This window comes from Gorilla gorilla, chromosome 5 (genome assembly GCF_029281585.2).
Source record: "Gorilla gorilla gorilla isolate KB3781 chromosome 5, NHGRI_mGorGor1-v2.1_pri, whole genome shotgun sequence".
Taxonomy (NCBI): Eukaryota; Metazoa; Chordata; class Mammalia; order Primates; family Hominidae; genus Gorilla; species Gorilla gorilla.
In genome coordinates, this window is record NC_073229.2 from 71,058,761 (window position 1) to 71,074,385 (window position 15,625).

A 15,625-nucleotide genomic window follows, 5' to 3' on the forward strand; every position below is an offset into this window, starting at 1 on the left:
CAGTGTTTGGATGACAGGACTTTTGACTGAGACATTTGCTAAAACTCCCAGGCTGAATCTGAAGGTGGCAATCTCTGAAAATTATAAGAAACTTTGGACTACAAGCTTTCCAAAAACCAAGTACAACCTTAGAAAATTTATATCAAGTTTTGGTGCTTGTTATAGAAGACACCTTGATCACCATGCTTCAGGGAATATGAGGGTTGTTAGAACACGTGGAGACTTCCTAATGCATGACAGCTAAAGCTGTATTTCAAAATGAGCCTTGCTCCCTGGTACTCATGCAACAGTGTGATCCTATTTTCCTCACCTGCCCGTCTCAAACCTTCCACACCATACAGAAGGACCAGAAAGAACCTGGAAAGTTGCCCTCTAAGTCAGAGAATATTGTACCTATTCCTTAATATGTCCCCAGTGGTACCTCCCTCATCTCACCCAATCAGCACAGAAAGTTCACTTAACTAAAAAAGGGTTTTAGGCCGGGCGCGGTGGCTCACGCCTGTAATCCCAGCACTTTGGGAGGCCGAGGCAGGTGGATCACGAGGTCAGGAGATCGAGACCATCCTGGCTAACACGGTGAAACCCCGTCTCTACTAAAAATACTAAAAATTAGCCGGGCGTGGTGGCGGGCGCCTGTAGTCCCAGCTACTCGGGAGGCTGAGGCAGGAGAATGGCGTGAACCCAGGAGGCGGAGCTTGCAGTGAGCCGAGATCGCGCCACTGCACTCCAGCCTGGGCGACAGAGCGAGACTCCGTCTCAAAAAAAAGGGTTTTGTGTGCATAGGTACATAAACTATCATTAAAAGCAACTTGAACACAAAGCTGAAAGTCTGACCTAGACATTTACAGAAACAGCACCTTTTCTGAAAGCCTTAGTTTCAACTCTCCTCCCTGCTCACACCTGTTCCCCATGTCCCCGTCTCTAATACTTACAGTGGCCGCAGGGGACCCAGTTCATCACAAACCACCAGATGTTCAGCATCGAGGCATGGTGGTAGACGTGCAGGACCGTGATCTGGTGGTTGTTCTTGCGCAGGATGAAGAAGAAAGTGTCCATAAATTCTATGAGTTTAGAGAAGTAGTACCACCAGAGAACACGGATAATCTAAGAGGAAAGGGTCAAAGATTTAAGGCTTATCCTCACGGCTTCTCTGGAATATCACCTCTGACATGTTTCACTAATATCCAAAAATCTGATGTCAACTCGGAGAAGCCCAAGTGCCCCAAGAGCTCTTAATGTCCATCAGTGGCTGGGAGCTATGGTCACTCTCCAAGTACCTTTAACCAAAGAACATGATTGGGTTGGGACAGCTGGAGGGGCTTGAAATGACTACAGGGAATATTTTTGAAAGGGTCCCTGACACTCTTTGAGACTAACAAAAACATGAGGCTCAAGGTTCAAAACCTTGAAGTCTGCCTATTCCCTCTGGAAGCAGCCTGCACAGCCATTAGCAAAGGAAAACCATCTGAAAAACGCTATTGATTTCAGGGACTAGCATGGAGCAGCCGACCTGATAAGTGACACAGAAGAAAAGGAATCAGAACGTGCAGTGTCAGGTCTCTGCCCAATTAAACATGTCAAACAAGTGCTCTAAGGAGATGACTGCCCATGCTGAGCTGCGACTGTTGACCTGTGATTTAAAAGAAACCTCATGAGTGGAAGTCAGATTTTATTTTTAACACCACTACTCGGAAAAAAGTACTTGGATGAATGATTTTAAAAATTTAAGACACTGCTCTTATGATCCTGATTGTGTAAACATAACACACTGACTGCATGTGATTTTTCCTGCCAATTGTTAGCCGGAGTTATTTTTACAGAGGGGGATGCTTTAGGTTTTATTTTATACCTTTCACGTTCAAATTTTAATTCGATGTGTATATATTGCCTTTTTTATTCTTTTAAAAATATCAACAGGGATTGCCTGGGCAGTGAGGTTATGGGCCATTTTGTATTTTATACAATTTATTTTAAAAAACTCAACACTTATAATAATAAAGTTTCTGAAAAAGAGACAGTACCTTCATATCTGATTCTCCTGCGGTGCGTGTGCCCTGACAGAAGAAGTTGTATTTGCCTTCCCATACTCCTGTTACTAACTAAAAAAGAAGAAAGAGCCAGTCACCAACAGCATCTGAGCCATGTAAAGTCCTCATTGAACTTTATTAGTTGCAGAATCTGTGATAATTTACCTTGGGCTGTGCTGAGCCAAGTTTGCTCTGAGAAAAAACAATTGTAGGGAAGTGTAAACAAAAGGAAAGCTTTAATGACTTGAGCCTCAATTTCCTAAGGGGTGGGCTTAAAAGTCACTCCCAGGCTGCTGCCCTCAGAGACCTTCCTTTACCACGCTGCTTCTCTGCAGAACGCTCAGCCCGTCACCCCCTTGGTCCTAGCACTAGTGCCCAGACCAAGCCAATCACAGGCTCCCTGCTCTGCCCCACAGAAGCCTCTGGCTGCTTTCCCTAAGCCAGTGCTCCTCAAACTTGAGTGTGCAGCACCAGAATTACCTGAGGGGTGAGTTAGTAAAACATAGGTCCCTGGGGGTGTTTCTGTTCCAGTAGGTCTGGGGGCCTAGAATTTGTATGTCTAACAAGGTCCAGGTGATACTGATGCTGCTGATGTGGAAACCATACTTTGAGAACCACTGCTGTAGGCTCAGGGATAATGCAGTCTAACTTTATCTTCATTATTTCCTGTTGTTGTATGTACAATCGTCTGGATCCATGAATTAGGCTTCACAAACTGAAGAAATTGTGCCCATGCCTCAGAATCACTTGCAGCACAGTAGGCACTATGCTGTCACAGAGAGGACCCCAGAACTGGGGTACAGGCTCTACATCACAGCCCAGCAGTTATCACGGGCCCCTCCCCTCAATGGGCCCGTGGTAACTGCAGGGCTATGATGTAGAGTCTGCACCCCAATTCTTGTGTTCTCTGTCCTTGAACACAAGAGTTTAGCTTGGCGAGCAACACAGATTCCCCCCAGGGAACAAGAGGTGATTACAAGGATCTGAAGACACCTTGTGATATTTCCACCTGGTCTGACATCAGAAATAAATGGCAAAAATGGGTGCAGCCGCTGCACTCACGCTGGGTATCCTGCCTTCTATCTGATTTTTCTTTGGCTATCTTTCTTCTTGCCATTTTCCTTCTGCTTTGTCACCTTCTACACATAAAAAAGCACTGAGAGTTAACAGGCTTTTCATGGCCAAAGAAGAGCACAAGGATTTAGCATGGGAGAAGCATCAGTTCATGATGAAGAGCCATGGAATTAGGAGGAAGGCTTGAGTGCCAGGCCCAGCACCTGGCGCAAGCCAGCTAATTCCTGTGGGCTTTTGTTGTTTTTACTGTAAAACCATGAGGTTGGACTAAATTATCTCTAAAGGGTCTGTTCCAAATTTCTGTAGCTTCATGTTAACAAACTTTAAAAACAGACCACACAACAAACTATTCTATACTATCTTTGAAAGACCACTACCCACATGGTAATTCATTAGAAGGTGTATTAACTTTTCCGTCTTCTACTACTCTCTAAAGTCATGGCCAGTCAAGCAGGATCCATGCAGGCTGATCAGAAGTCCTAAGAAGCAAGACACAAAGTCTGAATCCAAAGTGCGTTGGAGGTCGGGGGAGGAAGCTGGCATGCACTCTTGACACCTGGGGTGGAGAGGGAAGGGCCAGCTTAGCACAGTGCTCTTTTTGCTGCCCTTCTTTCTACCCCAGGAGGGAACCAAGGAACTACCTCCTGTGGCTTGAGGGTACAGACAGGAAACTGGTGCTTCTTGATGAAATGTTTGTGGGACAACCGCGAATAAGAAAAATAAGGACAACGCAGTAAGGTTTTCATGAAGATAAATTCGTGCAATGTAAAAGATCCTCTTTTTTAAAACAGCAGCCTCTCTTGGCAAAATTAAAAACGTACTAACATATGACTGTCTTCATCAGAAATATTTTTGGAAATGTTACCATTTTATGAATCTTAAATCTGGAACCTACCATCACTGTTTTTTCCAGCGACTATTTTGGTTTATGGTGTCCTGAGACATCCTGGGTTGGTTTTGCTTTTGTCTGTTTTAAAATAGGATGGCTGGTGTGTGTGCACTTGTGGAGGTGTGGATGACTGCATTCATGAATGTCTACGTTGGCAGGGGTGGGGAAAATCAAGGTAGCTCTCTGGAGAAGAGGAGGACAAATCCTCTCTTGTAATTCTGCAGGCGCCTCAATCCCAAAGATGAGAACGGGTTGAAGGGGTCTTGTTACCTCAGCAGAAGGGACTCTTGGACACAGGCTTCCTTTTTAAGAAGGGATCCAGGTGGGATTGCCTTGACTCTTTAAACTAGTTAACCTAAAATTCCATTTGCCCTCTCCCCACCCATAAATGGGGCAGGGGAATCCATGTATAAAACACCTGTTGTCTCTGGAGTTTAGTTAAAGAACTCAAACCTCAGTATTGGGTGGTGAACTTTTTTCACTCCTGAAGCATAAACCAGGTATACACACAAGAAGCTGCTCACTCGGTGCCACTCCACTTGACCTAGGCCCACCATTCCTCTTCCACCTGTTGAGGTTCCCCGTAGGAGCTCTGTCATGCTTCAATGCAACACTCCCTCCACTGCTACTCACACCTACCACACTTCTACTGGGGCTGCTGTGCCCCTCAAACCACTGAATTCCATATTTCCATATTTAAAACCCTCCAGTGAGTCATCGTTGCCTTCAGAATGAAACCCTGAATCCTAGGTGCAGTGTCCAGGTATTTAGTCTTCCACAACGTGGTCCCAAGCTTATCTTTCACTTCTCCCCTACGTGCACACAAATTGGACCTCTTCCCATTCTCCAAACATGCCCTTCCTTAACTGCTACACAGTAGCCAAGGGGAAAGAGCATGGGTTTGGGCATTAGCCCATTAAACCCTAGCTTTTTCACGTTTTGCTAGGTGACCTTAGCTAAGGTATTCCAACATTTTAAACTTCAGTTTTCTCAGTCCTCAAATGGGATAAACATAAGGCTCCCACCATGAAGTACATAATGCCTGTCTCACCCAATGTGGTTCATAGGATTAAACATAAGTGTTGGCAGTGACCACTGTTTTATTCTTTTCAACTAGAATGCCCTCTGCACCCATGTACCCCATCTCCAGCTCTCAAAATCCTGTCTATCCTTCAAAGTTCAGTTAAAATTCTATTTTCTTCATGATTACTCCCTTGAGCACTAGAGCCTGAGGTCTATTCTCCTTCCTCTACCCTCACCTTGCAGTGACCTGTAGCTGTTTGCTCACATGCTCCCTTTGTTAATGGGCCTGTTGTGTGCTCTTCTGTAAGATTTCAAAGGGTGGTGACTGTGGCTCCTGCATCCGCATCAACATATTCCAGCACAGGGATTAGCGTACCAGAGATGTCAAACAAATATTTGCTAAACAAATGACAAAGAGTTCAAGACTGCCAATTCTTTCCCCTAAATCTAGGCCTAATGTTTCATGTGCAGCAATAAAGAGAGCTTCATAGTATTTTAAACGAGGCTTGACTTTGTGATCATATTCATCTGAACTCTGTTCACAAGATGAAAACTCTTCATCATCAATTTCATAATGGGGTAATGGAAATTCTCAAATCTCCCTGGCTTCAGAAAGGATAGAATAATTTAACAAACCAAGACCAAGGACCTGAGTTGAAGCTTATTCACCTAAGACCCTCATCAAACCTCCATAAAATGGGCTAGCAGTAGAGGGCTCTGCTCCCTCCATCCCCCTCAGAGGATAGCAATGTGTCCATGGGTAGTGGACTACAGAGGTGCTCAAAGCAAAGGACTGACCCCTGTAGCCCCACTAGGAGCACATCACAGGAGACAATCCTCAAGTCAAAGTCACATCAGCCACCTTTCCCTTTGGGACTGAGGCCTAGCTTCTTTCCAAAGAGCTGTTTTGGTCAATTTCCCAGAAATTCTTCAAGTTGCGTGTTAAGTAGACTCCACAGGGTGAGAGGACCCAGTAGGCTGGAGAAGGTGAAGTACTGAAAATAAGGGCAGGTGTCTGTCTACCTTGGGCTTCTGAGAATCAGATTAAAAGAGGACAGGACTACACTATAATGAAAAGGCAGGCCATCACAAACAGCTAACCACTACCTAATGAAATTTTCCATACCACTGCCAACTCCAAGAACCACCCAGGGGCATTATTTGCAGGCTTTTTTTCTGAGGAACTGAGATACAAACAGTACCACTGCAAAGCTTTATACACTTCCTCCTTCCTTGGAGTAAAGCAAACTTTAATTAGGACAAGAGGATGTGCAGAGCTATAATTAAAACCTAGCTACAAGCTCTTTTCTCCATATGAGATAAAGTCAATAACCCTGATGGTTCATGCACCTTTTCAATGAAAGAAAAAAATGTAGGTGAGTTTCACACCTGGTTCTGGATGACATAATTCATGGAGTGAATCTTTTTGAGACAGGGCCTGGCTGTGTTGCTCAGGTTGGTGTGCAGTGGCACAATCTCAGCTCACTGCAACCTCCACTTCCTGGGCTTAAGCCATCCTCCTACCTCAGCCTCCCAAGTAGCTGAGACTACAGGTGCACGCTGTCATGCCCAGCTAATTTTTATATTTTTGTTGTAAAGATGGGGTTTCACCATGTTGCGCAGGCTGGTCTTAAACTCCTGAGCTCCAGTGATCTGCTTGCCTTGGCCACCCAAAGTGCTGGGATTCCAGGTGTGAGCCCCCGCACCCAGCCAGGAGTGAATCATTTTTAACGGTGAGTTGACTTTTCCCATCTAATAACACATTTAACCACAAACAACTTGTAACCTTTAGCATAATAACCATTTCCATGGCACTTTCTGGAATGCTACTGAAACATCTCAGGAAACAAGGTCACTGGAAACAAAGAAAAAGTAGGAAAACATCATCTTGGGTGGCCCTTATCAGCCATTAACATCAGCATCCCAAGATGTCAGAGCAACAAGATAACCCCTTTCCAAAGAAGACTGGCTGCTTCTGGTGATAAGAGCTTTATGAAGCTGCATGTTTACTACCTCCTATGCAGAAATGGGGTAAAAAGTAATGAAAAATAGACTATCCATACTCAAGTTCAACTACATCACAGGACCTAAGGTGCTTTTCTAAGCAAAATCTCCAAGAATACGTAGGGTTGACCCTTTTCATAGCTTTGTTTCTGTGTGAGTCCTCAAGTGTGTATTTTTTAGATCTGGTATAAGCTCATATTTTTAATGAGAAAACAGGGAATGAGAAGTGATAAGGATGGCCCAGGTCTTGGTACCACTGGGATTAGCACAAAGGAATCCTGACTCTCAGTCCAAATGCACCTCAAACAGCAGTTCCAAGCATCTTTGCCCTTCTTCATCTGTTTTTGAATTCTTAGTAAGAACATGGTAGGGATACTCTGTCCATGAAGAATTCTGTGGAAAAGCAGACCTTTAGCTGCATCTTTTTCTTCCGCAGATGTTTGGTTTAAAATTAACCATGAACTACTCAAAACTGAAAGTACCTATTTCCTCTAGGGTTTAGTTGGCCAATTTTCGCAGTGCTATTAGGGAATGCCAGGTCAAAGCATGTGGTTTTTAAATTTCACATCTTTCATGTCCAGAGCATAAGGATGCCCATTAAGATAATTTCACACCCATGACCTCCACAGGTGTTTTTTTTTTTTTTTCCTTCTCCTTGTGAACAGGAACACCCCTGGGTTATAGCTGAACGTAACACTCCTGGCTAAGTTAAAAAAGACAGGTTCTGTACACTTGAGAAGTCTTTAAAACAAAGCACAAAGAAACAGCCTGTCCTCAATCCAAACTGAAACAGGTATGTCTGGCATTTTCCCTGAATCCTCAAGCCCTGCCCTCTTATGCTAGCAGTTCTCCCTGTTCAGGCCTCCCAGAACTTTCCCTCTGTAGAAAGCAGATGGTAAGAGTGCAATAAGCATTAGATTAGTTAGCCCAATACCTGACATAAGGTAGGCACTATCTGTCTTTGCTATGATCTTAGGCAAATGTTAAGTACTTTTGCTTCCAACTAGGGCTAAGGTGGTGCTGGATGTCCCAGCCAAAGTATAATTTGTGTCATTTAAAGGAAGGTCTCCAGCCTACCCACTGACGCCTGCTTTGCAGAGTTAAGTCCACTTTAGTTGAGGATCTGTAGAGTGATGTGCTCCTAGCTACACCAGCTGCAGAGCCAAGCTCTCCAGGTGTTGCAGGGGCAAGTTTAGAGGAGTGAGGCCTGGCTCTGGACAAACCAGAAGGCTTCCTCTCTGTAGAAAGTATTCCCTTCCCCTCCCCGGGTGTGGGTGAGGAATGAAGGATGTTTGAGCTGCATCCTTCTCTCCATTTTCCCTACCATGAGGCATTCTCTCAGGGCAGTGTCAGATACACTAGGGACAACTAACTGTTTCCTTTCAGGCCCTGAGAGAAGTTTCTTTCTCAGCAAGGAATTTTAGTTCTAAGGAAACTAAGAGTGAAAAGTATTTTAGGCAATGATCAGGCATTTCTTGTAAGTACTAATTTCACCAGATGTTTCAACTGCTCTATACCTCTGCTAAATGGGAAAAAGAACAGCAAATAGCCTTTTCAAAGTATTTTGGTAAACAAAGTAATTTTTCAAATAAAATTCAATAATCAATTGCCAGGTTGCTTAAGTGTTTTTCCAAATCCTATTTTCCCACAATAACGTATCTATTTTAGGAAAGCCTGAAGGGAAAGAAAAACAACGAGACAGTTTAGAATATTATGTTTCCAAAGCAACTGCTCTGTGGTTCCATCAGATGGCCTTCAAACCCAGAGCCTGGGGAGATGCTTTCACAGCCCACAATTACAGAGGTTAGAAAGCACAAACAAAGCATTCAGTCACCAAATGCTCAACTTCTTTCATCTTTCCAATAAAAAAGCATCACAAATTTTCAAAAGAAATTCAAAGGAAAAAAAACTGACTTCTGGTTCTAGCAACGTGGCAAACTGAACAAAAGCAGAACCAACTCTCACTATAAACACAGGTAGAAATGTGGTATAAAACACAGCAGAAACTCCAACACAATCAATTCTTACCTATAATGTGAGGTCCCCACAACAAATTATTCTTTAGAAAAAGAGAAGTCAGCTTAAATTCAACTCCTTCCAAAATCTTTATGTGGAAAAGGCATGTTTACCTGAGATGACCCCCAACAATACTAGTTTGGGATGCTTACACAGAACACTAGGCAAACCTTTATTTCTGTTTTAGGAGGTAAAGAAATTTAACACAGACAATAATTTTCCCAGAGGCATTACCTCACAGATATATCTGTAAGCAAACTTTTAATAGAATACTTAAAAAGGCATCACAGCAAATGGTTAAATTTGGAGATCACTGTCATCTAATCTATATCACTGGGGGGGACAATACTTCCATGTTACGGAATAAAAAAAGAGCAAGCAGTGAACTTTCAGAAGTAAAAGATACATAGCCATTTAAACTAAAAACACAATAGATGGATGAAACAGATTAAAAACAAATGAAGGAAGTAGGAGTGAATGGAAGAATGCAAAATTTTCAAAGTGCCTAGAAAGAAAAAAGATTACCCTACAAATGAGCAAAAGTGGGACCACAGCAGACTTCTCCGGAATAAATCTTCAAAGTGCTGAGGAAAAATAACTGTTAATCTAGAATTCTATGCCTTGATAAAATATTATTCAAGTGTAAAGGCAAATAACATGACACTCAGACTAAGATATTGCCCTTCATAGAAAGAACTACTTAGGAAAAAAATTGAATCAAAAAGGAAAGAATAAATTTCACAGGGCAAAGAAAACCAGTAAACACTGATGGCAATAATGGTGATTATTTAGGACCTTAAAAAAAAAAAAAAGTGAGGCCAGATGTGGTGGCTCATGCCTGTAATCCTAGTGCTTTGGGAGGCCAGGGTGGGAGGACTGCCAGAGCCCAGGAATTTGAGACCAGCTTGGGCAACAAAGTGAGACTCTATCTCTACAAAAAATAAAAATATTAGCTGGGCACAGTGGCATGCTCCTGCAGTCCCAGCTGCCTGGGAGGCTGAGGCAGGAAGATCACTTGTGCCCAGGAGTTTGAGGTTACAATGAGCTATGACCATGTCACTGCACTTCAGCCTGGGCAACAGAGCAAGACCATCTTTTTTAAAAAAAAAAAAAAAAAAAAACGAAGAAATAACTCCTGACAACAGTAACATGAAAGATGAGGGGTCAGAGCTAGAATCCTCTAAGGTCCCTGGTATTGTTTAGGAGAATAGAAATACTGACTCAACTGAAACTGTCATAAGTTAAAAATGCATGGTAAACACCTATGGGTAATCACTTAACAGAATAAATAACTTTTGAATAAGTACAATAAAAAATAATGGTTACAAAAATTCTACAAAGCAGTAAAGGAGAAAAGAAGGCCAAAGAAAACATATATACACAAAAAAGGTGACAGAAAGTACAGGCATACCTCATCTTTGCTTTATTGCACTTTGTATATATTACAGGTTTTCTTAACTGAGGTCTGTGGCAACTCTGCATTAAGCAACTCTATTGGTACCATTTTTACAACAGCACGTGTTCACTATGTGTTACTGTGTCACATTTTTGTAATTCTCACAATTATAAAATATTTCTCAAAATATTTCAAATTTTTTCACTATTATTATATCTGTTGTGGCGATCTGTGTGTGGTTACTGAACTTTGATGTTACCATTGTAATTGTTTTGAGGTGCCATGAACCACACCTATATAAGACAGCAAACTCAACAAATATTGTCTGTATTTTAGCTGCTCCACAGACTTGCTGTTCCCCCTAACCATCTCTTTCTTCTCTGGCCTCCTTATTTCCTGAGATACAACAATATTGAAATTGGGTTAATAATCCTACAATGGCCTCTAAGTGCTGAAGTGAAAGGAAGAGTAGCATGTCTCTCACTTTACATCAAAAGCTAGAAATGATTAAGCTTAGTGAGGAAGGCAGGTGGAAAGCTGAGACAGGACGAAAGCTGGGCCTCTCGTACCAGGTTAGCCACGTTGTGAATGCAAAGGAAAAGTTACTGAAGGAAATTAAAAGTGCTACTCATATGAACATAAAAATGATGAGAAAGCATTAGTAGCCTTATTGCTGAAAGTTTGAGTGGTCTAGGTAGAAGATCAAACCAGCCATAACATTCCCTTAAGCCAAAATCTAATCCAGAGCAAGCCACTAACTCACTTCAATTCTGTGAAGCCTGGGAGAGGTGATGAAGCTGCAGAAGAAAAGCTTGAAAATAGCAGAGGATAGCTCATAAGGTTTAAGGGAAGAAGTCATCTCCATAACACAAAAGGGCAAGGTGTAGCAGCAAGTGCTGCTATAGAAGCTGCAGCCAGTTATCTGGAAGATTTAACTAAGATCACTGACGAACACGGCTACACTAAACTGTAGCACATACCACTGCACCTGGGAGCATTTTTATTTTTAATTTATCTTTTTTTTCTTATAAATAGGGTTTTACTCTGTCACCCAGGCTGGAGTGCAGTGGTGTGGTCATAGCTCACTGGAACCTTGAGCTCCTGGGCACAAGCCATCCTCCCACCTCGGCCTCCCAAGTAGCTAGGACAACAAGCTCGAGCCATGCCAGGCTAGTTATAAAATTTTTTGTAGAGAGAGGATCTTGCTATGTTGCCCAGGCTGGTCTCAAACTCCTGGCCTCAAGCAATTCTCCCACCTCGGCCTCTCAAAGTGCTAGGATTACAGGTGTACACCACTGTGCCTGGCCAGCATTTTTAAATTTAGGTATGTCTACTGTTTTTTTTAAGATTTAATGTGATTGCACACTTAATAGACTATAATGTAAACATAACTTTTATATGCACTGGGAAACCAAAAATGGTATGACTTACTTTATTGCAATACTCATTTTATTGCAGTGATCTGCAACTAATGCTGAAATATCTGAGGTATAAAATAACTATTAACATGCTAAATGAAAATGAATTAAATTTCCCCATTAAAGACAAGAGACTGTCGGATTCAGTCATTAAACCCCTATGCATTTATCTGGTCAAAAAACTTACCATATTTGCATAAGGAGATATGTCTAAGAAGATTCTTGGCACACTGTTAATTGAACAACTTGCAAAAACCCACATAGCTGGGCACAGTGGCTCACACCTGTAATCCTAGCACTTTGGGAGGCTGATGTGGGAGGATCACTTTGAGTCCAGGAGTTTGAGATCAGTCCAGGCAACACCGTGAGACAATGTTTCTACCAAAAATAAAAAAATTAGCCAGGCATGGTGGCACATGCCTGTAGTCCCAGCTACTCAGGAGGCTGAGGTGGGAGGATCGCTTAAGGCCAGGCGTTCTAGGCTGCAGTGGGTGAGGTATGATTGTGCCACTGAACTCCAGCCCGGGTAACAGAGCTGGACTCTGTCGCAAAAAAACAACAACAAAAAACAATCTAACAACATACATATTCATCCAAAGAAACACTTATAAAATGGTGTAATAAATTCCAACACTGAAATAATACAAAGCAGCTAAAATGAATTTCTAATTAACTATAATTAACATAATTATAATTAATGAATTACATCTATACGACTCAAGATGAATTGGTCAAAAATATACTGACTGAAAAAAATCTATTTGAAAAAGAGTTTAATTAGTATACCATTCACGTATGGTTTTTAAAAACTATCTTAGAACGTACTATGTATTGTCATGTATACATACATATGTAGTAAAAATACATCCAGAGAAAAACTGTACAAACTTCCGAAGAAGTCTGCAAAGGGACTGTACTTTAGATGCATTTTTGTAATGTTTTCTTATTTAAACAAACAAAAATCAAGCATTTGTTAGGTGCACAGATATCATCTATATAATTTTATTTTAAATATTTTCAAATAGTTCCAAAATTACAATTTAAAATAAAAATTGAAAAGGGGAAGAAAGATAAGTTTGGATTTATGCCAAGCCAGATGCATCCATCCAGCTTTTTCAAAATTACAAATTTTTTTTTTCAAAATTACATTTTAAATGTTCTGAATATTTTAACGCGCATTCTCTCACACTATTCACAACATATAGTTCTAACTGCAAGGGAGGAAACATACACAGATACTCAAAAAATAATCTTGTCTGTAACCCATGATTTATCTTTGACTACCAAATAACTTGAAAATGTGGTTCCGACATTTGCTTATTTTTGTATTCTAACACTCAGGATCCATTTGGTGGAGTAATCAGGTATAGTAACAGTGGGATGAAGAAGGTGGGGAAAACACTGTTTCATTCTAGCCTAAGCCAGTGAGTGTCAGTGGGGCAAGGATGGGATGCTAAGGGGCACATCATGAGAGTACTTTGAAAGGAATGCATCATAGTCCGTGGGAACAATGGGATAGCCAAAGAGGCTGGGAGAAAAAAAAATTTACTCTCTAGAGTTGAGTCCTCTTCCTTAGTACGCTCATGGCTTCACAGAGGAATTGGATCCTTCCACACAGTCCTCAAAAGTGAGAGGGAGACTGCCAGGCAGAAGTGGGAGTTTTAAGGGGTAGAGCCCAGAAGAATGAAAGAGCCTGGTGTTGCTGGGGTTTGAGTAGAGCTGCGGATAACAGATCAGCTAAGAAAGGCCAGAGTGCCTCCTTCTGAGGAAAGGAGCCAGCTATCCTTTCAACACAGTGTTCCTGGGGAATTCAAAGCCATGTGCAAAGCGCAACACTGACCCTGTTTTCTGGCAGCTGCTGCTGAGTCGAAGGATCAGTTCGTGAGGCACAGGCAGATCGACGTGGTTGCTCCCTTTTGGACTGTAACAAACACAATTAGATCCTCCCTGCTTAGGGTCTAAGAGGTCAGAGGCACAGCAGGAGAAGAGTAGACACATTAAATGGCTTCACATGAGGACAGAGCAGCTGCCTAAGAGGGAAACCACCTGTAACACTCTAACAAAGGAGTTAAAAGTGGCTTTGATAGCTCACTGGGTGGGTCAGGGGAAACCTGATCCAACCAGGTAGATAAGGCAGTGAGGGAAAGCCATCGTTTGGCACCATGTATGAAGAGGTTCTCAATTTTGGGACTGGAGACAAGAGAAAAGACACATGGATAGTGCAAAAAATCAGGCTTCTCTTCAGAGGACAAATGCCCTGAATCTCGGGTGGCTAAAAGGCGCACAAGATTTTTAAGTTTGCTGTAAGGGCATCGTTTTACAAAGCTAAGTAACTAATGCAAACTAAGTTGTTTCTCTTCTATAACCTGGAATTTCATTTCCGAGTCTTCACCATGGACTGTGATATTAGACAACCCCTAATAAGCAAAAGCAAAAAGGATTGCTATAAAGTCCAATACTTTCAAATTAAAACATACCACTAATTCAAATATGCTCCAAATCAGGGATCTATGACCTTTTTCCTGGAAATAAACACTAAAGTTAATGAGATATAGAAGTAATACCTCTTCTCTCCTTTTAATTTTGTTTCTACCAAGTACACAAACTATGAGCAAGTCTATATTCCTTCTACATTTTAAACTTGGTTTCACAGTTTTAAAACTGGGATTTAGTTATTTTCCTTCTAGTAAATTTAAAGTTTCAGTGACTTCCTTTCATTTCCTTCTGATCGTCTCCCTTCTTTCAAGACTTCTTCCTATTGGCCAGATGTAGTGGCTCATGTCTGTAATCCCAGCACTTTGGGAGGCAGAGGTGGGTGGATTGCTTGAGCCTAAGAGTTCAAGACTAGCCTGGACAACATGATGAAACCTTGTCTTTACGAAAAATACAAAAATTAGCTAGACGTGGTGGCATGCTCCTGTAGTCCCAGCCACTTGGGAGGTTGAGGCGGGAGATCACTTGAGCCCAGGAGGCGAGAAGCAGTGAGCACCACTGCACTCCAGCCTGGGCAACAGAGTGAGACTCTGTTTCAAACAAACAAAAAAACCCCGTTTCTTCCTGTCTCCTTTAAGTGACAGTTAATTTTATTTTTATTAATCTAGAACTTGCTAAAGCAGCTGTGAATTTATGCCAAAGAATTAAATAAACAAAAATACCAAAGACTACTTATTTAAAAAATTCTTTACAGCCCCAAATATGCAGATAAGCAGGAAGGTAAATAAAAACTAAAATAATGACCATTACAGGTGTGTGACCACAGAAAAATGGCTCTAACTCCTGGGACATTTCTCTAAAATGAGGGGCCCCATGGGGCTTCATGATCTCCTCAGTTCATTCCATTGTAAAACTCCATGACTGCTCTTCTGTGTCTTAGCATTCAATGGAGTAGAAATGCTAAGTATAAAAAGAAAAATGGCCGGGTGCAGTGGCTCACGCCTGTAATCCCTGCACTTTGGGAGGCCAAGGCAGGTGGATCACCTGAGGTCAGGAGTTCAAGACCAGCCTGGCCAACATGGTGAAACCCTGTCTCTACTAAAAACACAAAAAATTAGACAGGAGTGGTGGCACATGCCTGTAGTTCCAGCTACTAGGGAGACTGAGGCAAGAGAATCGCTTGAACCTGGGAAGCGGAGGTTGCAGTGAGCCGAGATGGCGCCACTGCACTCCAGCCTGGGCGACAAGAGTGAAATTCTGTCTCAAAACAAACAAACAGAAAAACGTGTAGCTAAAATGATATTTGAAGTTTGAAAAAGGACACATGACAATGGAATTATTGATG

The 15,625-nt window shown here is 42.0% G+C and overlaps 1 protein-coding gene across 6 annotated transcripts in view; it reads right to left on the reverse strand.

Moving 5' to 3' along the window:
• Positions 1–15,625, reverse strand: part of ELOVL5 (ELOVL fatty acid elongase 5) — an 80,656-nt gene that overhangs the window by 7,094 nt on the left and 57,937 nt on the right. For 3 of the 6 annotated variants that reach the window (XM_004044216.5, XM_055391112.2, XM_055391111.2), the window contains exons 4-6: positions 13,688–13,768; positions 2,022–2,099; positions 933–1,104 (exon numbers count right to left, since the gene is read on the reverse strand). In XM_004044216.5, coding sequence (XP_004044264.1) covers positions 933–1,104; positions 2,022–2,099; positions 13,688–13,768 — 331 coding nt within the window. The remainder of the gene's footprint in view (positions 1–932; positions 1,105–2,021; positions 2,100–13,687; positions 13,769–15,625) is intronic. The other 3 variants (XM_004044213.5, XM_055391113.2, XM_019029519.4) reach the window with 1 other exon arrangement.